General features: G+C 52.9%; 1 protein-coding gene across 2 annotated transcripts; it reads left to right on the forward strand.

Annotated features, from left to right (window-relative positions):
* The first annotated feature begins 5,351 nt into the window (after positions 1-5,351).
* CACNG6 (calcium voltage-gated channel auxiliary subunit gamma 6) lies at positions 5,352-21,492 on the forward strand. 2 transcript variants are annotated; one of them, XM_027618481.2, is made up of 4 exons: positions 5,352-5,862; positions 11,791-11,865; positions 13,549-13,686; positions 20,829-21,492. In XM_027618481.2, exons 1-4 carry the CDS (start codon positions 5,532-5,534, stop codon positions 21,065-21,067), a joined length of 783 nt encoding a protein of 260 aa, XP_027474282.1. In that variant the 5' UTR covers positions 5,352-5,531; the 3' UTR covers positions 21,068-21,492. The 2 variants fall into 2 exon arrangements, with proteins under 2 accessions (XP_027474282.1, XP_027474283.1); XM_027618482.2 differs by lacking the exon at positions 13,549-13,686.
* Positions 21,493-21,710: the final 218 nt, after the last annotated feature.

Here is a 21,710-nt window from a genome sequence, read left to right on the forward strand (position 1 = left end):
GCCGGGGGAGTCACATAGTGTGCTGTCTTTGGGACAGGGTTCAAAGTTCTGGGACGCTGGAGGACAGGGTTGGGGTGGGAGGTCAGGTCAGAGAAGCAGCTAGATAGCCAGAGTTAAAAGGTGCTGGAGTTCCAGGAGGAGGAGTTTGGGCTTTATTCTGAGGGTAGTGAGGAGAGACAGGAGAGTTTTGAGCAGCAGAAGTCCAGGACCAGATGTGAGTGTTGGAAGGAGCCACTCGGGGGAAGTGGCGAACAGGAGGCTGATGCTGTGGGATAGGGGAGAAGAGGGTGTCAGGTGAGCTGAGCAAGGGCCATGGGGGTGGAGGAGGACGGATTTGAAGGCCACTGAGCATGCAGAGGGGACGTTGCTTAGTGCATGTCCCTTCATTTGCTCAGTAAATATTGCCTGTGTGCCAGGCCCTGTGCCTGACATGCTGGGATTTGGAGATGCTCCAGACCCTGCCCTGCCCTCTGGGGCTCCCAGTCTGGTGGGAAGACAGCCCCGGACGCAGATGACGAGGAAGTGGTTATTGGTGGTGCCAGGGGCTTTGGCAGCCTCTGTCCTGGTTATGTGAGGCAGCAGAAGGAGGGATGGAATCAGACTGGGTGTTGGGAGTTCCCCTCAGGGGCCCTGTGGGTGGACTAGAAACAGGGAGAGCCTGGAGGGCAGGGGACCAAGGAGGAATTCCCTGGAGGCAGTTTCAGGGAGAGTGGATAGAAAATGTGGGGGAAGGATTACAAAACAGAGGAGCACGGAATGTAGGGAAGCTAAATGGAGAGACAGGGCAGGGAGAGGCAGAGTGAGAAGAGACAAGTTGGGTAGGAGCGGGGATTCTTTGGTGGAGGAGGGGGTGGAACTGTTTGGGGGAAGTGGATTCTAGAGTCCAAAGGCTCCGTATAGAGCAAGAAAGAGGGGGGGTGGGGAGGAGTGGAGAGATGGGGGAGGGGGGAATGAAGACACTGAGGGTGACCCAGAGGGGACAGGGAGAGGGGCAGAGTGCACAGGTCGGAGGAGGGACGTCTCAGAGACACACAAAATTACCCAGAGACGGAGAGGTGGGACCACAGAGAAAGATCCAGAGATCTGCCCAGAAGCAAGCGTGGGGACTCGAAAGCAAGCACAGCAGACAGGATAGGAATGACCCACTTCTTTTGTGTTCAGGATTAGTATGCAAGAAGTATCGAGTGCCAACCTGTTCTGGACCCAGGCTAGGCCCAAGGACTGTGGTGGGCGGACGGTCAAGGTCCTGCTGTCCTGGATCCCCAGGAGAGACTAACGATAAACATTGCAGTTACTGAGAAGTGCTTTAACCCTAAGCAGGACGTGATGACAGCGATGGTGATTTCAGACCAGGTGCCCTGAGGAGACCTCACTGCAGTGTCGACATCTGAACAGATACGGGACGTGTCACGAGGAGAGGGACAGAACAAGCATTCAGGCCACCCAAGGCAGCCCAGAAGCTCCGGGAGTCACAGGTTTGGGAGGAGGCCCCATGGCAGGCAGATTAACAGGGGTGAGCAACGTCGGGGCAAGGTCAGAGCGTAGGCTGGGTGCCCATCCTGTACCCCTGGGAAGAAATTTGCATTTTTCTAGACTTCATGTGAGACCATTGTGGAGGGTTTTGAGCACAGGCATGACATATTTTTTATTTTCGACAACAACAAAATAACAGAACTGCATGGTTGTGCTGAGACTAGATTAGGAGTGAAGAGTGGAGGCGAAGAGCTAGGGGCTGCTGTCCTTGTCCGGTCAAGACTGACAGTGGCCTGGACCAGAGTGGAGTCAGTGAGGTTGGAGAGAGATGGAGGACTGGGTCTGGGAGTTCAGAGGCAGAGCCTACAGCGGCGGTGAGGGGAGCGGAGGTAGCAGGACGCAGGGCGAGAAGCCAGAGGGACACAGAGGAACTCTTAATCGGGCTTGTGCAGCACCGAGCGGCAGTGTGTTGCCTGGAAGGGGCTCCCAGAACAAGGAATTGGGATTTGGGTGGGAGGGACCAAGCGTCCTCCTTCAGACATGTCAAGTTGGAGATGCCTGCCAGAAACCCAAGTCAGGGTATCCAGTAACCCGTTGGATATGTGAGCTTCGGAGAGAAGCCGTGGCTGGAAATATAAGTTTTTGGAAACGTCAGCATATAGGAGACATTGAAAGTCACGGGGCTGGACGGGGTGACCCAGAGGGAGAATGCCGACAGAGAAGTGACCTTGGCTAGAGCCTCAGGGGCATCTGTGTCACAGGAGAAGAGGATGTAGCAAAGGGAGCCACAGGGGGTGACCCCAGGGTAGGCAGAGGCCAGGAGGAAGTGGCCAGCAGGGCTGAGAACTGCAGAGAGAGCCCAAGAGCCAGAGGACAGGGGTCATTTCAGTGCAAGGGTAGAGACCAGAGCCCTGCTGGTGTGGAAGGAGAAAGAAAAGGGGCAAGCCATCTTTTTAGCATGAAAATAACGAGAGCTTTCATACCAAAGAAAGACCATACTCTTTCTGGGAAAAGAGAGCAAGGGGAGGGAAGACAGAACCACGCACTCTGAAGTAACTTAGCACAGGTGAGATGCAGAACGCTGGGCGACCCGGGCCAGGAGGGGAACATGGAGTCAGGGGACAGGCAGGGTGCTGCAGGGGGGCTGTGTCTGCTCAGAATGCTCTGGTTCCCCTATGGGTCCTGTCAGGGCTGGGGAAGGAGAGAACAGGCGTCACTCATTTAAGAAGGAGTCCCAGGCCTTCCGGGAGCCTGGCTGCACAGTCTCACAGCTGCTGGTAGTGAGGCCAGTTAGAACGCAGAGGGAGTCGCGCCCTGATGGGGGCACCTTCCCCTTGCTTGGGAGGACATGTCTGTGTGTCACATCTCACTTCATCCATCCGTCCATCCTTTTAAGTCACCTGATGCCCATCTCCCGAGGCCTCCTGTGTGCCCAGTCCTGGCCTGGGCAGTGTTGAGGACAAAGATGAGTTCCTCCTGTACCCCGGCCCTGCCGCAGGCTGGTGGGACAGCTGGACACACAGAGTCACATTCCAGAGCAACTCGCGCTCCAAGGCAAGCCAAGCTGCCCAGGGCGCTGTGCGCGTCCACAGCAGGGTGGACAGACAGGGCCAGGGCGCTCCAGAGCAGCCAACCACGGACAAGGAGGTGGTGCAAGGTGGGTCCCACCTGGCCCGTCTGCACAGGGCTGAGGGAGGGGGTGACGGGGTGAAGATCAGGCCCTGCTGCCATTCCACATGGCCGTTCCGTCCCTGCCTCCCGGGGAGCTGAAACTGCATGGAAGGTCCCCTGGGGGCGCCCGTCTAATAAACTCGATGACGAGGACTGTGGCTCTGGTTCCAGTACCCCTGACACCCAGCCTCTCCCTGAGGCCTGCCCCACCGCCCCTGGGGAGCTGAAGACGCCAGCACCAGACGAGCGCTTGCGTCCGCCAAGACCCAGGGGTCTGGGCTCAGTCCTCTGTCCCGGGGGTTCAGGCTCCCAGCCCCCTCCTCCCTCAGACACAGGGGTTCAGGCCCCCAGCCCCCTCCTCCCTCAGACCCAGGGGTTCAGCCTCCCAGCTCCTCCTCCCTCAGACCCAGGAGTCCTGGCCCCACCCCCTCCTCCCTCAGACCCAGGAGTCCACGCCCCCAGCCCCTCCTCCCTCAGACCCAGGAGTCCACGCCCCCAGCCCCTCCTCCCTCAGACCCAGGAGTCCACGCCCCCAGCCCCTCCTCCCTCAGACCCAGGAGTCCACGCCCCCAGCCCCTCCTCCCTCAGACCCAGGGGTTCAGGCTCCCAGCCCCCTCCTCCCTCAGACCCAGGGGTCCAGCCCCCAGCCCCCTCCTCCCTCAGACCCAGGGGTCCAGGCCCCCAGCCCCCTCCTCCCTCAGACCCAGGGGTCCAGGCCCCCAGCCCCCTCCTCCCTCAGACTCAGGAGCCCAGGCCCCCAGCCTCCTCCCTCAGACCCAGGAGTCCTGAACCCCAGCGCGCCTCCTCCCTCAGACCAAGGAGTCAGGGCCCCCAGTCCCTCCTCCCTCAGACCTAGCAATTCAGGCTCCCAGCCAGGCCTGCTCCGGACCAAAAATCCAGGTGCCCTAACCCCCGGTTCTGCCACCATGGAGATGGGACCCTCGGCTCAGGCGCTTGCCCCTTAAGGAAATGAAAGCCCCCTCAGGCTCCGGCCGGGTCAGGACCCCGCCCCCAGGCCCTCCTCCCGGGGCAGCTTCCCTACCCGCCCCCCCCGCCGCGTCCCCTTAAAATACCCGGGGTTCCTATGGCAACAGGCGCTGGGCGACAGGTGCGGGTGTTATTTACGGGTCGAGCCTGAAATAGCCTGGGAGGGCGCGGGGGTAGGCGGGTGGGGCGAGGCCGGAGTGAGCGGAGCGGCGCGTCCGGGCCGAGCGGGCGGCGGCGTGCAGGACCCGACGGCTCGCAGGCGTCGCGGAGCTGGGGCCGGCGCGGCGCGGAGGCAGGAGAGCGAGAGGGGGCCCTGCCCGGGAGACCAGGGTGGGAGGCCTGCGGGAGGCAGCTGGCCTGGAGCTGAGCCTGGAGCGGTCCCGGCCCGGCAGGCCCTGGGAGCCCGGGGGAAGGGGAGCCAAGTGATCCCAAAGGGACGCAGAGTCCCTCCCGGGTCCCAGTTGTCCTTTGAATCCTGGGGGATTTCGTCCCCGTTTCCTGAGCCTCACTGGGGACCACAGAACCTCCCTCTGACCCCGATAGGGACCCCAGGGTCCCCTTCTGAGCCTGGAGGCGTCCCCTAGCCCCCTTCTCTGGACCCCACTGTGTCTCTGAGCCACTAGTCCCCTCTCTCAGACCCAGGGAGACTTTCTCTGATCTCTCTGAATGGCCAGGGAGACACCCACCCCCTTTTCCTGAAGCCAAGCCAGGACTCCACTGTCCCCTCTGTGAAGGCTGGGGGTCCTACAGCCTTTCTGAGACCCAGGAGTTCTGATCTCTTCTGAACCCCAGAGGGGACCCAACTTCTCTCTCCCCAGGCTCTGAGCCCAAAAGGAACCAGGAGGCATCTCCTCTCAGACACTCAGAGGACCTCAGCAACCCTCCCTGGGTACCCCAAGCTCTGAGCCTTAGTGGGGTGCTCAGATCCTGTCCCCCCAGGACACCCAGTTTCCCTCTGGTGATTCCCCCCAGTGGGGACCCAGAGCAGCCCCTCAGAGCCTCAGCCAGTGCTCAGTTCTCCTTCCTCTGGAGCCCTGAGGTCTCCCTCCTAGAGACCCAGCTTCTAGCTCTGGGCCTTGGGGGTCCCTTGCTTTTCTTCTGGGTCCCACCTTCCTTGCAGAGTTTTTGCGGCCTCCCCAGGCTCTCCTCGGAATTTAGAGGGTTTCCGGGGCCGGAGGCTCTATTTTTTTTCTCTTTTAAGCTCCAGAGGCGACCTCGACTCCCCCACTGGAGGTTCCAGGGAAGATTCCCATCTTCCTTTCTCAGAATCCAGTGCAAACTGAGCCCCTCACCTCCTTCGGGACCCCAGGAGCTCCCCTCCCCCCGCCCACCCTCAGAATCCCTCCCCAGCTCTGCGTCCTTTGCACCTGTTCTGAGCCCCGTCGGCTGCGGCCTCTAGGATGATGATGTGGTCCAACTTTTTCATGCAAGAGGAGGACCGGCGGCGGCGGGAGGCTGCGGGCCGGCGGCGGGCTCAGGGGCAGCACCAGCTGACGCCGGAGCTGGAGGGGAAAATCAAGCTGGGGCTCCTGCTGAGCGCCGTGGGCTCCACGCTCGCTGTGCTGGCCGTGGGCACCGAGTTCTGGGTAGAGCTCAACACCTACAAGACCAATGGCAGCGCTATCTGCGATGCTGCCCACCTGGGGCTCTGGAAGATGTGCACCAAGCGACTGTGGCAGGCCGACGTGCCCGCGGGCAGAGACACCTGCGGCCCCGCAGAGCTGCCTGGAGGTGAGAGGCCACGCCCCCAGGCCGGGGATTGTACCCCAAGGTAGCGAGAGTAGTCGGGGGCAGCGGAACCCATACCCCAGAGGGAGCCTGAGCCCCAAGAAGGAAACTTGCGCCCTCAGGACCGGCCCATACCCGCACCAACCTGTGCTCCTTGGAATAACCTTTGCCCCAGACGTGAACTGGGGGAAGGGGGCGAGTAGGGGAGAGGGGAGAGGGAGAAGAGAGAAAGACTGTACTTCAGCCTAGCCTGTAACTGACCTTCTTGTACCCACCCACCCCCGAAGCAGCCTGTCCCAGTTATGTCCTGTGCCCCAACCTGCCTACCCCCAGAGTAGGCTGTACCCTAAAACCAGTTCATACCCTTAGACCAGCCTGCCGCCAACCAGCCTGTACCCCCAGACCAGCCTGTACCTCCAGACCAGCCTGTACCCCAGACCAGCCTGTACCCTCAGACCAGCCTACCGCCAACCAGCCTGCACCCCCAGACCAGCCTGTACTCTCAGACCAGCCTGTACCTCCAGACCAGCCTGTACCCCCAGACCAGCCTGTACCCCCAGACCAGCCTGTATCCCTAGACCAGCCTGTACCTCCAGACCAGCCTGTAGCCCTAGACCAGCCTGTACCCCTAGACCAGCCTGTACCTCCAGACCAGCCTGTACCCCCAGACCAGCCTGTACTCAGACCAGCCTGTACCCCCAGACCAGCCTGTAGCCCTAGACCAGCCTGTACCCCTAGACCAGCCTGTACCCCCAGACCAGCCTGTACCCCCAGACCAGCCTGTATCCCTAGACCAGCCTGTACCTCCAGACCAGCCTGTAGCCCTAGACCAGCCTGTACCCCCAGACCAGCCTGTAGCCCTAGACCAGCCTGTACCCCCAGACCAGCCTGTAGCCCTAGACCAGCCTGTAGCCCTAGACCAGCCTGTACCCCCAGACCAGCCTGTACCCCCAGACCAGCCTGTAGCCCTAGACCAGCCTGTACCCCCAGACCAGCCTGTAGCCCTAGACCAGCCTGTACCCCCAGACCAGCCTGTACTCTCAGACCAGCCTGTACCCCCAGACCAGCCTGTAGCCCTAGACCAGCCTACCGCCAACCAGCCTGCACCCCCAGACCAGCCTGTATCCCTATACCAGCCTGTACCTCCAGACCAGCCTGTAGCCCTAGACCAGCCTACCCCCAGACCAGCCTGTACCCCCAGACCAGCCTGTAGCCCTAGACCAGCCTGTACCTCCAGACCAGCCTGTAGCCCTAGACCAGCCTACCGCCAACCAGCCTGCACCCCCAGACCAGCCTGTAGCCCTAGACCAGCCTGTACCCTCAGACCAGCCTGTACCTCCAGACCAGCCTGTACCTCCAGACCAACCTGTACCCCCAGACCAGCCTGTAGCCCTAGACCAGCCTGTACTCTCAGACCAGCCTGTACCCCCAGACCAGCCTGTACCCTCAGACCAGCCTGTACCTCCAGACCAGCCTGTAGCCCTAGACCAGCCTGTACTCTCAGACCAGCCTGTACCCCCAGACCAGCCTGTACCTCCAGACCAGCCTGTACCCCCAGACCAGCCTGTAGCCCTAGACCAGCCTGTACTCTCAGACCAGCCTGTACCCCCAGACCAGCCTGTATCCTCAGACCAGCCTGTACCTCCAGACCAGCCTGTAGCCCTAGACCAGCCTGTACTCTCAGACCAGCCTGTACCCCCAGACCAGCCTGTACCTCCAGACCAGCCTGTACCCCCAGACCAGCCTGTACCTCCAGACCAGCCTGTACCCCCAGACCAGCCTGTACTCTCAGACCAGCCTGTACCCCCAGACCAGCCTGTACCCTCAGACCAGCCTGTACTCTCAGACCAGCCTGTACTCTCAGACCAGCCTGTACCCCCAGACCAGCCTGTACCTCCAGACCAGCCTGTACCCCCAGACCAGCCTGTACTCTCAGACCAGCCTGTACCCCCAGACCAGCCTGTACCTCCAGACCAGCCTGTACCCCCAGACCAGCCTGTACTCTCAGACCAGCCTGTACCCCCAGACCAGCCTGTACCCCCAGACCAGCCTGTACTCTCAGACCAGCCTGTACCCCCAGACCAGCCTGTACCCTCAGACCAGCCTGTACCTCCAGACCAGCCTGTACCCCCAGACCAGCCTGTACCCCCAGACCAGCCTGTACCTCCAGACCAGCCTGTACCCCCAGACCAGCCTGTACTCTCAGACCAGCCTGTACCCTCAGACCAGCCTGTACCTCCAGACCAGCCTGTACCCCCAGACCAGCCTGTACTCTCAGACCAGCCTGTACCCCCAGACCAGCCTGTATCCCTAGACCAGCCTGTAGCCCTAGACCAGCCTGTACCCCCAGACCAGCCTGTAGCCCTAGACCAGCCTGTACCCCCAGACCAGCCTGTACCCTCAGACCAGCCTGTACCTCCAGACCAGCCTGTAGCCCTAGACCAGCCTGTACTCCCAGACCAGCCTGTACCCCCAGACCAGCCTGTAGCCCTAGACCAGCCTGTACCCCTAGACCAGCCTGTAGCCCTAGACCAGCCTGTACCCCCAGACCAGCCTGTACCCTCAGACCAGCCTGTAGCCCTAGACCAGCCTGTACTCCCAGACCAGCCTGTATCCCAGAGAGAACCCATGTTCCCTAGAGAGATCTTGTGCCTCTGCATGCAGCCTGTGTCCTGAGACCCAGCCTGTTCTTCATACACAGCTGGTAACCTCAAACAGCCTGCATTCCCCAGAAGCACCCGCACTTACTGAGACAACCTGTGCCCCTGGAGAGAGAGTTTGAGTGCCTGGGGTCAGCTTGCTTTCCCCACACTGGAGACAGGCCACACTCCCATCCTGCAGGCCCTGGGAGACAGACCATTTTGATGCCAGCCCCAAAATGGAATTTGTGCCCGTTCCCCACTGATTCCGCCAAGCAGAGCTCTCGCCAAACACCCCCCAACATCCCAGCAGAGACCTCGTGCCTCAGGGAAACATGCTTCTTCATTTCCTGTGCCCCACAGCCCTCCCTGTCCCGAAGAATGGCCTTTCATCCCTGGCGATGCCAGAGAGCTATCCCATACCTCACACTCTCCCTGACAGGACATGCCATGCCCTTGATGTATACCAGTGAGACATCCTATACCCCCTGGGAGCGGGAATGGGCTCTGGCTCCACATCTGACAACCCTCACAGTCCATCTGGGATGTCACAGGCTTGATCATCCACATGAGATCTGCAGCACTCTACTTTCCCATAACCGATGTCCCATAACCTCAGTGCCCCTCAAAGAAGATCATCTACCCCTCTGGGCTCCAGATGGGATTTCCCTCCTCACTTACCTAGATATGATATCTTACATCCATGGGATCCCAAATAGGATGTCCCAAATCCTTGATAGCAAAGTGGGATGCCCAGCACTCCTTGGTGTGTGAGTTTCCCACCCACTCAGAGTCTGGATTAAACACTTCACTTCTGCAGATGGGCTCATTGTTTTTGCTACTTAGAGTCTCAAGCGGGAAGTTCCCAGACTTTTGCAGAATGGGATGCCCTGGTAATCATATGCTTGTGTAATATGCTCAGATGCTTATGTGGTACCCATGCTCTGTTTGAAGTACTTCACATGCATGAATTCATTAATCCTTGTATCCTCATGGCAAGCTTCCGAATAGTTATTATCATCTCCCTTTTACAGAAGCTAGAAATGAGGAGTGAGGAAGGTTAAGTGGCTTAATCTATGCACCCAGGCTAGTCATATGGGATTTGGACGCTGGTGGTCTCTGTTCTTAACAACTACGCTATATTGCATCTCACTAGCCCACAAAGATGTCCCAAAGGTCCTCGTTGCCCTGGAGGGGATGTCCCCTGCCCCAACCTCACTGCATAAGGCAGGATTCCTCACATCCCTTGATGCCCCGCTATTGTTCAGAAAGGACTTCAACCTCCTCACAGGACCGTCTCCATCATCCCCCAGTCCTGACCCTTCAGAAGCTCACAACTTCCATTATCTCTGAAACATCCCACACATTGCCCTACCCATCAAAGGATATCCCATATTTCCCTAGGCTGCACGGGGAGAGGGTGTGTGTGACCCATCATACTCTTTTCCAAATGGGATATGCCATCTGGAGTCAGAGACAGGATGTCTTCAATCATTGGTAGCCCAAACGGGAGGCCAGACACCCCACACTCTCTCAGAAAGATGTACCACACCTTCTTACTCTCTAGATGGGACTTCACATTTCCCTCATGGATGAAGACCATGTGTCCCCCACTGACTGCTACAAATAGCATCCTCACCCTTTGCTCTGCTGCATGAAGCATCCTTTACTTCTTGCTGCTGCAGGATTGCTGCTGCTGTGGGGTAAGGACTCCCGTCCCACTGCTTCTGATGGGACCCCTCCTGCCCCTCTCCTTCCCCCACCCTCACCTGACTCAGCAGTTTAGTTCTTGTCTCTGCAAATCCTCCTTCAATTTGGAAGGTTCCTTTCTCCTTCTCCAGACCAGCCGGCCCCTCTCCTACTTCTTGTACCCCTCTTACTGTCTACCTCTCTTCCCCCTTCCCATGCCTCACTTTCCCCATCTGTAGAATGAAATCATGGGGCCAGGTGAATTCTGTGGGAAATGCTGGCTTTGAAATGCAGTTTGGAAAGCGCCCTCCCCCCCCCCCCCCCCCGCCTTTTTAAAGTTTAGGTTTCCTTGGACCTCAAGTACACAAAGTTGGATGAATCTGACTCTTCTTTGGCTTATATCACAATTGTCACCAGCCTTCCCAAGATCCTTCTTGTGCTTTATTTTACATGATATTCTCCTGGTTCCTTTCTAACTCAGCTCTTTAATGTGTTTGATATGCATCCACGAATGTATTTGTTAACTTGGAAATATGTAGCATTCTTTTACACCTGTTTTAATTTACATAAATGATATCATGCTGTGGATTTTTTCCTGTTTATGATATTTTTTTTCTTAACACTTGCTCAGATTTCCCCATATTGCTTTGTTGTTCTAGTTCACGGCTACTCTGTGCTGTGGAGATTTGCACAAGAGGGCATCCCTCACATTTACTTGATCCCCTAGAGATGGATACTTGGGTTGATTCTGACTCCCTGTTATTACAAACATTGTTGCAGAGAACATCCACATATATGCTCCTGCTCCTAGTTTTTGTCTGGATATATACCCAGAGATGAAATTGTTGGGTTATAGGGTATAAACGTACTTCACTTCATAAAGTATGTCAGAGTGCTTTCCAAAAAAGACTAGTTTATACTCCCAGCTGTTTCCTCTTATCTTTCCAGTGCTTGATATTATCCTTTTAATATTTGCCAATCTAATTGATCTAAAGTGGCGTTCCCCTGCTGATTTAAGTTGCATTTCTGTGATCCCTGGTGAGGTGGAGCATCTCTTCATATACTTGTGAGTCATTCAGACTTCTTCTGTGAATTGACTATTCCCGTCCTTTGCCCATTTTTCAATTGGTTTCCCTCTCTTTTCTTGCGGGCCTGCAGGAGTTCTTTGTGTGTTCTAGCTAGGAATTCTCTCTGAGATGAGAATCTTTTCCGAGTCTGTTAGCCTTCTGTTCCCTGTATCTTGGTTGAATAAAGCGATCATTGTTTCTAATCCCACTTGACCCTCAGCAAACCCATATGATGGAGCCAGGAACAAGACTATTATCTCATTTTATAGAGAAAGATTCAGAGGCCCCAGAGAGGTCAATAACCCTTACAAAGGCCACAGAGTTGGATCTCAGAGCTCCAGACTGGAATCCCAGCTCCTGTATAGCTGGGTGATGGCAGGTGGTTTTTGCTTCTCTAAACATCATTCGTCTCCTGAGTATGTCAGGGATGCAGATGTCCTGTTTTTAGGCAGCTGTGAGCGATGTTAAATGTCCAGTCCTGCGCTTACCCTGGCAACTTCCATGTCACCACCTCTTTCTCTCTCCTGCTCCCACAGAAGCAAACTGTACCTATTTTAAATTCTTTACCACGGGGGAGAATGCGCGCATCTTCCAGAGAACTACAAAGAAAGGTGAGAACTGTACCCCGTGGTGGGGTGGTGGAGACGGGGTGGGGGGAGTTATGCTGATCATGCCAGAGGAGTTCTTGATAGCATTGTCTTCTTCTCTGCTTTGCCCTGGGGAGGTCCCATCTTTGGGGACAGGCGGTTCTCCCAAGCCTCCTGCCTGATGCTTCTGCCCCAGCTCTGCCTTTGCCACATGCTGTGTGGCTTTGGGCAAGTCACAGCCCCTTTCTGAGAACAGTACTTTAACATCTTAAAGATGCGCATCTGCCACGTGCGAAGCACAGCGCCGAAGCGCCGAGTGTTTCATTTATTTGAACTCCAGTCCTTTGCACGACCCTGTGGAGCAGCGGCTTTATCTTCATCTTCCAGATGAGAAAATGGAAGCCCAGGAATGTTTACATTTACTTTTCCTGGGAAGTGGCAGAGGCAGAGTTCAAACCCAAATAATCCTGACTCTAAAGCAATGCTCTCCTATAGAACCTTCCGTGAAATGGAGATGCTCTCTGTCTCTACTGACCAATATGGTAGCCACTGGCCCCGTGTGGCTGCTGAGCACGTGGAATGTGGCTAGTGGTTTTGTTTTGTTTTTGTGTGTTTTTTTTACGATTTTATTTATTTATTTGACAGAGAGAGAGAGCATGAGCAAGGGGGAGGAGCAAGGGGAGAGGGAGAAGCAGGTTCCCCACTGAGCAGGGAGCCTGATGCAGAACTCGATCTCAGGACCCCGGGATCATGACCTGAGCAGAAGGCAGGTGCTTAACCAACTGAGCCACCCAGGCACTCCTAAATTTTGTTTTAAGTTAAATCCATTTAAAATTAAAAGACCACACATAGCTAGTGGCAACCATACTGAACAATGGGACTCTTAGGACTTTACCCTTTCCGCTATGACCACAGCCCCTCCATCACCCCTGTACCTCACTCAGTATCCCTCCCCACCAGGAAAGGGATTGTGATCGTGTCATGACTCATATCTGGTCTTTGCAAGGATTTAATGAGACGATGCAGCTAAAACAGACAATGTGGTGCCCGGGTACACAATAAACTGGTCTCCCTCCTTTCTCTCTTGTCTTTGTGCTCAGTGAGCTCCCGCAAGTCTCTGTGCCTCTCGGGGAGACTAAATAATCACAATGCGCATGTTCGGCACACCTGCTGTGTGCCCGGGCGCTGCACTCACTGGGCACTTTACATAAGCGATTTCTAATCCTCACTACAGCCCAATCAAATAGGGATTTCAATCCTGATTTTCTAGAGAAGGAAACCGAGGTTCAGAGAGGTTTGGTCACTTCACTACAATCTTCCAGGGAGGAAGTGGCTGGGGACAATTCAGACTTGGACCGTTCCACTGTAACGTCCCGCCTTCTCTGTTGTCACCCACACGCCCACTGCCTCAGCTGCTTCACCTGTAAGCAAACACGGACCGGATCCTAAGTAATGCTGGGCAGTTCCCATTCCCTTCTAATCCTGGCAGTGTCTCCTCTTTGCTCTGTGGCCTCAGGCAAATCACTGACCCTCTGTGAGTCTTAGTTCCTTTAACGGTGTAAGCAAAATATTGGACCGGATGATCTACCTGAAAATTCTTGTCTAGTTCTGAATCTTCCATCTTCCTGGTTCTGGGTCCCTACAGGGGAGTTCTTCGTACTTCCTACTTCCCATGTCCTCTGCTTCTTCCCTTTCCTCTCCTTGCAGAGGTAAATCTGGCAGCTGCAGTGATAGCAGTGCTGGGCCTGGCAGTCATGGCCTTGGGGTGCCTCTGTATCATCATGGTGCTCAGCAAAGGTGCAGACTTCCTACTCCGAGTTGGAGCCGTCTGCTTTGGCCTCTCAGGTGAGGGTTGGGAGCCTGGAGATGGAGGGAACTGCATGCTGGGAGGTTGGATCTCTAAGCACTGTTGCATGCTGGGAGGTTGGATCTCCAGGCGCTGTTGCACGCTGGGAGGTTGGATCTCCAGGCGCCGTTGCACGCTGGGAGGTTGGATCTCCAGGTGCCGTTGCATGCTGGGAAGTAGGGTGTCCAAGCACTGTTGCATGCTGGGAGTTGAGGGAAACCCACGGGCTATAGTGGGCTCAAAAATGGGAGAATTCCAAGCTTTGTTGTTGCCTAGGGATTGAAGGGGTCTCCAAACGCTATTTTAAATTTGGACCAATGGTCTCCAAGGATTGTTGCATGCTGGGTTGTATGCTGGTGATGGAAGGAAGCTCAAGGGCTATAGAAGTCTTAAACATAGAATTCTGAGCCCTGTTGTTCGTTGGGAATTGCGGGGAGCTGCATCTCCAGTTTCAACCTGGAGTCTTTAAGCACTGTTGCATGCTGGGAAGTTGGAGGCCATCTCTAATCACTGTTGCATTCTGGGAAGCACAAGGGCTGTAGTAGGCTCAAATGTGGGAGTTCTAAACCCTGTTATTAGCTGGAATTGGAAGGTCTCCAAACACTCTTTTAGATTTGGAACTGGGGTCTTTAAGGACTGTTGCATTCTTGGAGTTGATGGTCCAAAAAAATGCTGCATCTTGTTAATGTAGTCTTCGTTGGATCAAATGTTTTCTAAGGTAGATAGAAAGGTCATTAATTATATAAGCTTCATTTATTTATCCTTTGTGTATTTACTGAGCACCTGCTATGTTCCATGCGCTGTGCTAAGGGCTTGAGATATAAGACTAACAACAAGACAGATAGTATCTGCTCCTCACAGAGCCTAGATTCTGACAGAATTACACAGTAACCAGGGGCGCCTGGGTGGCTCAGTTGGTTAAGCATCTGCCTTCAGCTCAGGGCATGATCCCAGGGTCCTGGGATTGAGCCCCACATTGGGCTCCCTGCTCCCCGGGGAGCCTGTTTCTCCCTCTCCCTCTGCTGCTCTCCCTGCTTGTGCTCTCTCACTCTGTCAAATAAATAAATAAAATATAAAAAAAGAATTAGTAACCAGTAATTACACATATAATAATTCAACCATAATTGTGATGAGAGTTATGATAAAGCATATTAGGGGTATGCATTGCAGTGTGGGTGGGTCAGAGAAACTCAGAGAAGGTGATATTTTAAGTGGGTAATTGAAGGATGAATAGGAGTCATCCGAAGTGTGGTGGTGACAGTGGTGGTGATGTTTGTGGTGGTGGTGATGGGGACAATGATGGTGGTGACAGTGATGTTGGCGATGTTGGCAGTGTTGGTGGTGATGGTGGTGATGATGGTGATGGTGAAATAGCATGTGCAGAGGCTGTAAAAGACTTAACAAGCTTGAGGAACAGAATGAAGATCAGAGCATAAAGCAGGCCAGATCTTGCACAAATGTACATGGTAGCCTTAACTAACAAGTGAGGTAGAGCCTGGCGCAAGATAAGAGAGACGCAGTGAGTCTTCAAGAGCATGGACATATGAATGGAAAATAATAAGGACCGATTCTTATTATTTTGTTGCCTTAGATATCTTCCTAAATAAGGAGGAAAATTCAGTCATCTTCTTTCCTTTCTTTCATTAATTCATGTGTTCATTTTATTCATTGGTACACACACAGACACATTGTACACAACACGTTTGTACATGTATGTAGATGTAGTATCAGAGTGTACAAGACAGAAAGGTGCTTTCCCTTATGGAGATTATCATCTGGTTAAGGACCCAGAAATATCACAGATCATCCCACAGTTACAAACTTCTAGGTGTGCTCTAAAGGAAAAGGAAAAGTAGAATTCTATCAGAGTGCACAATGAGAGCACTTGATTTGAAGCAGAGAGTTAGAGAGGGCGTTCATGAGTAACCAAGCTAGACAGAGTTCAGTGAATTTAAGGTCTTGAAAGAAAGCCAGTGTGGTTGGAGCGTGGAGAGTGAGGAGGACACTGATATAAAAGATGGACCAGTAAATCAACAGGGATTCAAAAGATCTGGGTTGGAATCCCAACTTCTGAAGACATGTGATCTTGGGCAGATTTTTTTTTTTTTTTTTTAAATCTCTGAGCTCAGGTATTCTTATATCCCTGAACTCACTCATCCAAGTAACCATTTGTTAAACATCCATCCCATTAATCCATCCACCCATTCATTAATTCCCTCCCACTCTCTTCTCTTCTCCCTTTTCCATTCTCCTTTCCTTTTTCCCTCTCTCTCCATCTCTCTATTTTTCCATCTGTTCATCCATCCAATTATTCAACAAGTATTTTTTTTATATTTAGTAAGTGCTAGATGCTGTGCTAGGTACCACTGGGTATAGAAAGATGAATAAGATTAAGATGATCCCTCTTCTTGTGGAATTTATAGCATGGTAGGAATTTGGTGCTACTGTTATTACTGAACTCATACCTGGGTTATTCCTGGGGGTGCCATGAAGGTGTGGATAGAAAAGTGTTTTATGGAAGTCTCAGGCATGAAATTTTTCTGCAAATTGTACAGCCAAATGAAAGCGAGGGCGTGGATTTGATGCTGTAAGTACTTTGGTTATACTGGGTAGCAGGGACTGGGCAGGTTGTGTTTTTAAGGTCTCCTTAGATAAAGGGACATATTTGGGTTACGTTGTTTCTCTCCATAAAATATATACGTCAGGTGTTTGTTCATGTTTTAGAGATCTGAGACAGACAAGATTCCTGCCCTCATGGATTTATAGTTTATTGAGAGAGATAGAAATTGGCCAGACAGATAGTACTAGTATAAATTAATACATGTTAATAATTCCAGCTGTGGGGATGCCTGGGTGGCTCAGCCAGCTAAGCATCTGTCTTTGGCTCAGGTCATGATCCCAGGGTCCTGGGATCCAGTCCCACATCAGGTTCCTTGCTCAGTGGGGAGCCTGCTTCTCCCTCTGCCTGCAGCTCCCCCTGCTTGTGCTCTCTCTCTGACAAATAAATCTTCAAAAAATAATTTCAGCTATGATAAATGCTATAAGTGAAAAGAGTAAGAGGGAAATGTATCATAGGGAAATCTGATGTTGACTTAAGTGGCAGTGCTCAGGGAAGGCTTCTCAGAAGAAGTGTAATGTAAGTAGGGATTCATATAGGTCTCCAGGCTTGAAAGAATTTGGTGCATCTAAAAGCTGAAAGAAGTCCTACTCTCTACTAGGGTGGGAAGAGCAGCTGAAAGGAGGCCGAAGAAGTAGGCAGGGGCCAGATCACATGGGCCCTTCTAGGTCATACAAGGGATGTCAGGCTTGATTTTTGAGGCGGTACAGTGACGTCCCTAACAGAACAGTCAACGGAGTAGATCTGGCTGTGCTCAAACCCAAGCTCCACTTCCCTAGGCTTTAATGTTCTCCTCTATAAAGTGGGGATGTTAATAATATGTACCTCATTAGGTCTAATGGGAAGAGATGAGACATGAGAGCATCTGGTTGGATTCTTGGCACAAAGCTAGTGTGTCAAGGCTAGGGGTCCTCAGACTACAGCCCATGGCCAAATCCTACCTCTTTGCTTTGGGGTTAGTCATATTTTTAAACCGTTCCCTGCCTGGTTCAAAAGCCAATAGATTAACAATAAATTACTACCACTAGAATAACATGGCTCCAGGGTCTTATGTGGCCTGGCTCCTGGCTACGTGGGACTTCATCTCTTACCACTTGCTCCCTCCATTCTGGCCACGTTGGCTTCTCCGCTGTTCCTCAGATACTCCACGTTCATTGCCTCCTCAGAGCATTCTGCACTGCTGTCCCCTCAGCCTGGAATGTTCTTCCACTAGATCATCCTATGTCTCATTTCTTCATATCATTTAAATTTCTGATCAAATATTACCTCCTCAGAGAGACCACCGTTGACCACCTTGTCTAGAGTAGACCCATCACCTGCTGTGTCCCTACCTTGCCTTTCCCCCCCCCCCATAGAATCGATCACTACCCGAAATTATATATTTATGTATGTATTCATTTGCTTGGGCTGCCATAACAAAGTACCATAGATTGGGGGTGGGGAGGGGGCTTAAAGAACAGAAATGTATTTTCTCACAGTTCTAGAGGCTGGAAGTCTGAGGTCCAGGTGTAGGCAGGGCTGGTTTCCTCCGAGGCCTCTCTCTTTGGCTTGTAGATTGCCTCTTCTTGTGTCCTCACGAGGTCGTCACTCTGTGTGTCCTGACCACCTCTTCTTGTAAGGACACCAGCCATATTGCCCTCCATGTTGGATTAGGGCCCTATTGGCCTCATTTACATTTAATTATTGCTTTAAAGACCCTATCTTCAAATATAGTCACATTCTGAGAAACTACAGGGTCAGGATGCTAACACATGAACTTTTGGGGGCCACGATTCAGCCTACAGCAATACATTTACCTGATTATTGTCCAATTCTCCCTCTGGGATGGGACTCCAGGAGGACAGGGCCTTTGTTAGTCTTGTTTATATATTTTACAACGAGAACTCAGTTAAGATCTATTGAATGAATGAAAGATGCATGAATTAGCAAAGGAAGAAAGGGGACTGGAGAGCGTCTCCTCCAGTGCCCTAAGCTGAGCTGCGTGGGGCCTCAGAGGGGAGCCAGTGACCCACAGGACACAGATTCCTGGCTGCGTTCTTCAGGCCCCTGATTAAAAACCGTACGGGGAAGCAGAGTGCCGGGAGGAAGGAGGGTCTGGGACTGAGGTTGGACTCATGGATGACCATCAGATGGTCCTACATGATCTGACCCCTGCTCGCCTCTCTACTTCCATCACCTACCACTCTCCCCTCCCCACTCTCTTTGCTCCAACCACACCAACCTTCTTTCTTTCCCCCAAACACACTGTATTCATTCTACCATAGGGCCTTTGCACCAGCCGTTCCCTCTGCTGGAATTAGCCATCACTTAGTTTCTTGCGTGGCTGGCTTCTTTTCATTCTCCAGGTCTTACTCAAACGGCTTTTCCTGGTGACATCATCTTAAAGTCCCTGCTCCACCCTTGGATGTCGCTCCTCTTCCCATCACCCTGTTTTTATCTCCTTTCCCAGCACACATCAGTCTCTGAAATAATCTTGTCTTCTCATGTGTTTACTTTGGAAGTTACAACCTGGCAGCCCACAGCTAACAATGACCCATAAATGTACTTTGATGGACAGTGCCTAAAGATTTCTCTGAGCAGCTATTTAAAGGTATTGGGCAAATTTCCATAAAAATAGTCATCATTTAAAAAATTCCAGCTATTCTTGAAAAATCAGAAGGTCTGGCAACTTAAGTCCCCATTTCTGAAGGGTTGCCGTTGGCCGAAGCTGAGTTTTGGCTACTCTCCGTCATATTTCCCACCACACTCACCTGCCTCGTTGATTTATGCTTTCTCTTGTCGCCTCCTGCAGGCATCTGACTTTGGCAAGCCTTGGTTTATTTGCTTACCACCTGTCTTGTCCCAGTAGAATATAAGCTCCATGAGGTTAGGGTCTTTGTCTGTCTTGTTCTTTCTTCTTTTCTTGCCATTGCTGTTTTTAATCAAACTGCATCGCAACTTGACTGCCTTTCTTTTCATTTTATGATCCCTCATCTTTATTGGGGTATGATTAATGGACTTTACTGGGGTATGATTGATGAGTGGAAATTGTAGATCTTTAAGGTGCACAACTTGATGAGTTGGTATACATGCACACCGTGAATTGATCACCACAGTCAGCCGAGTTCACATTATCTATCACCCCACACGGCTACCTTTGTGTGTGTGGTGCGAACTCTGAGGATCTAGTCTCCTAGCAGATTTCGAGCGTGTGATAGTGTTGCTAACTATAGTCACCCAGGTGTACATCAGATCCCCACAACTCATTTGCCTTGCATAGTTGAATTCTGTGCCCTTTGCCCCACATCTCCCCACATCCCCTCCCCCCAGCCCTTGGCAACCATGTTCTACAATGTGCTTCTATGAGTTGGACTGTTTCAGATTCCATCGTCACTCATTCCAAAAGCCTTGATGGAGTTTTTTGTTGTTGTTTGTTTGTTTTTGTTTTGTTTTGCTTTTTTGAAACAAACAAAGCTCTACACCCAAAGGTGGGGCTTGAAATCACACCCCCTCCCCCCTGCCCCCGAGATCAAGAGTTGCATGCTCTACCAACTGAGCCAGCCAGGCACCCCTTTTATTTTTTTTAATATATTTTTTTAATGGAGTCTTCATTTGATTTTTGCTATTCTTTTTTTTTAAAAGATTTTATTTATTTATTCGACAGATAGAGAGACAGCACAAGCAGGCAGAGTGGCAGGCAGAGGGAGAGGGAGAAGCAGGCTCTCCGCCGAGCAGGGAGCCGGACGTGGGGCTCGATCCCAGGACCCTGGGATCACGACCTGAGCCGAAGGCAGCCGCTTAACCGACTGAGCCACCCAGGCGCCCTGATTTTTGCTATTCTTGATTCCAGGGTTTGCTTGCTTGCTTGCTTGCTTTCTTCCTTCCTTCCTTTCTTGCTTTCTTTCTTTCTTTCTTTCTTTCTTTCTTTCTTTGAAGTGGGGAGGGGCAGAGCGAAAGAGAGAATCTTAAGCACGCTCCATGTCTAGTGTGGAGCCCAACGTGGGGCTTGATCCACAACCCTGAAATCATGACCTGAGCTTAAATCAAGCCGGACACTTAACTGACTGAGCCACCCAGGCACCCCTGCTTTTTCTCTTCCTATAAAATGCACATAACACAAACTTGACCATTTCAACCATTTTTGTGTTCAGTTCTGTGGCATTAAGTATGCTTACACTGTGGTGCAGCCAGCCCCGTCATCCGTCTCCACCCCTTTTTCACTTGCGTGTTTCCCCAGCTGAAACTCTGTCGCCGTGAGGCAGCAGCCCACATTCCCCTGGTCCCTCAGCCCCCGGCGGCCACCATTCTGTCCCTCTGTCCTTATCAGTTTGTGTTGTGTTCCTTCTTTACCTCCAGCTTCCCAAACTGTGCGTGCTGTGTAGTAGGTGTTTGGTAAAGAGCTGTTGGGTGAATGGGGTGGGGCGGTGCTGAGGGTCCCCCAGGTTGCTGTTTGAGCGAGCACGAGATGGGGTGTGTTAGGGCAATGCTCAGACCTGGGCCTGGGTCCCCCAGGGCCTGAGCACAGTGCCTGTCCTCTCCCTACAGGTCTGCTGCTCCTGGTCAGCCTGGAGGTGTTCCGGTATTCCGTGCAAGCCCTCCTGCAGAGAGTCAGCCCTGAGCCTCCCCCGGCCCCCGCCCTCACCTATGAATACTCCTGGTCCCTGGGCTGTGGTGTGGGGGCCAGCCTGGTTCTGCTGCTGGGGGGAGGCTGCTTTCTCCTGCTCACCCTGCCTCCCTGGCCCTGGGGCTCCCTCTGCCCCAAGCAGGGGCACAGGGCCGCCTAGAGCCACCACTGTGCCTTCTGCAAACTCCTTCTAAACCTTTCCTTTTCCCCATTTTATGCCCCCAAATCTGCCCCCCCCACGCCATCCTGGAGAAACTGTGGGGCACACATGGTGTGCACAAACCTGCCTCATCTTTTCCCTCTTTGAATATGTTCTTCTCTGTGGCTGAATTGGGATGCTTGGGGGTAAGATGGGGAGAGGCTTTTTGCAAACGAGGGTCCCCAGGGAAGGCTGGGGGGGACCTGATGGGGTAACTAGGGAGTGGGGTGGAGGGATGAGGTCAGGCGGTCTTGGGAGCGAGTTGGACCGATTCATTTCCCAGATCTGGATGTGTTCACTTGTGGGAGTGACTTCTTCCAACTAATTTGAACCTTGGGGAAACAGGGGAGGGGGCGGGGAAATCTTTGGGTCTGACCTTGCTATGGTCAGTTTGGGATTAAAAGTTTGGAAACTTAACAGCTTTTATTTGGAGTCTGTTTGGGTGTGATTGTGCGTCCCGGGGTAGAGAAAAGTGACCCCCTCATGCTCTCCAGAAACCTGTGGCATGCTGCTTGGCAGCCCTGGAGTCACATGTCAAGAAACCCACAGAGAGTGACAGGAAAATGCAGCAATTTAGGACACAAACATTGTGGGTTGAACTGCA

Source organism: Zalophus californianus, chromosome 17 (assembly GCF_009762305.2).
Source record: "Zalophus californianus isolate mZalCal1 chromosome 17, mZalCal1.pri.v2, whole genome shotgun sequence".
Taxonomy (NCBI): Eukaryota; Metazoa; Chordata; class Mammalia; order Carnivora; family Otariidae; genus Zalophus; species Zalophus californianus.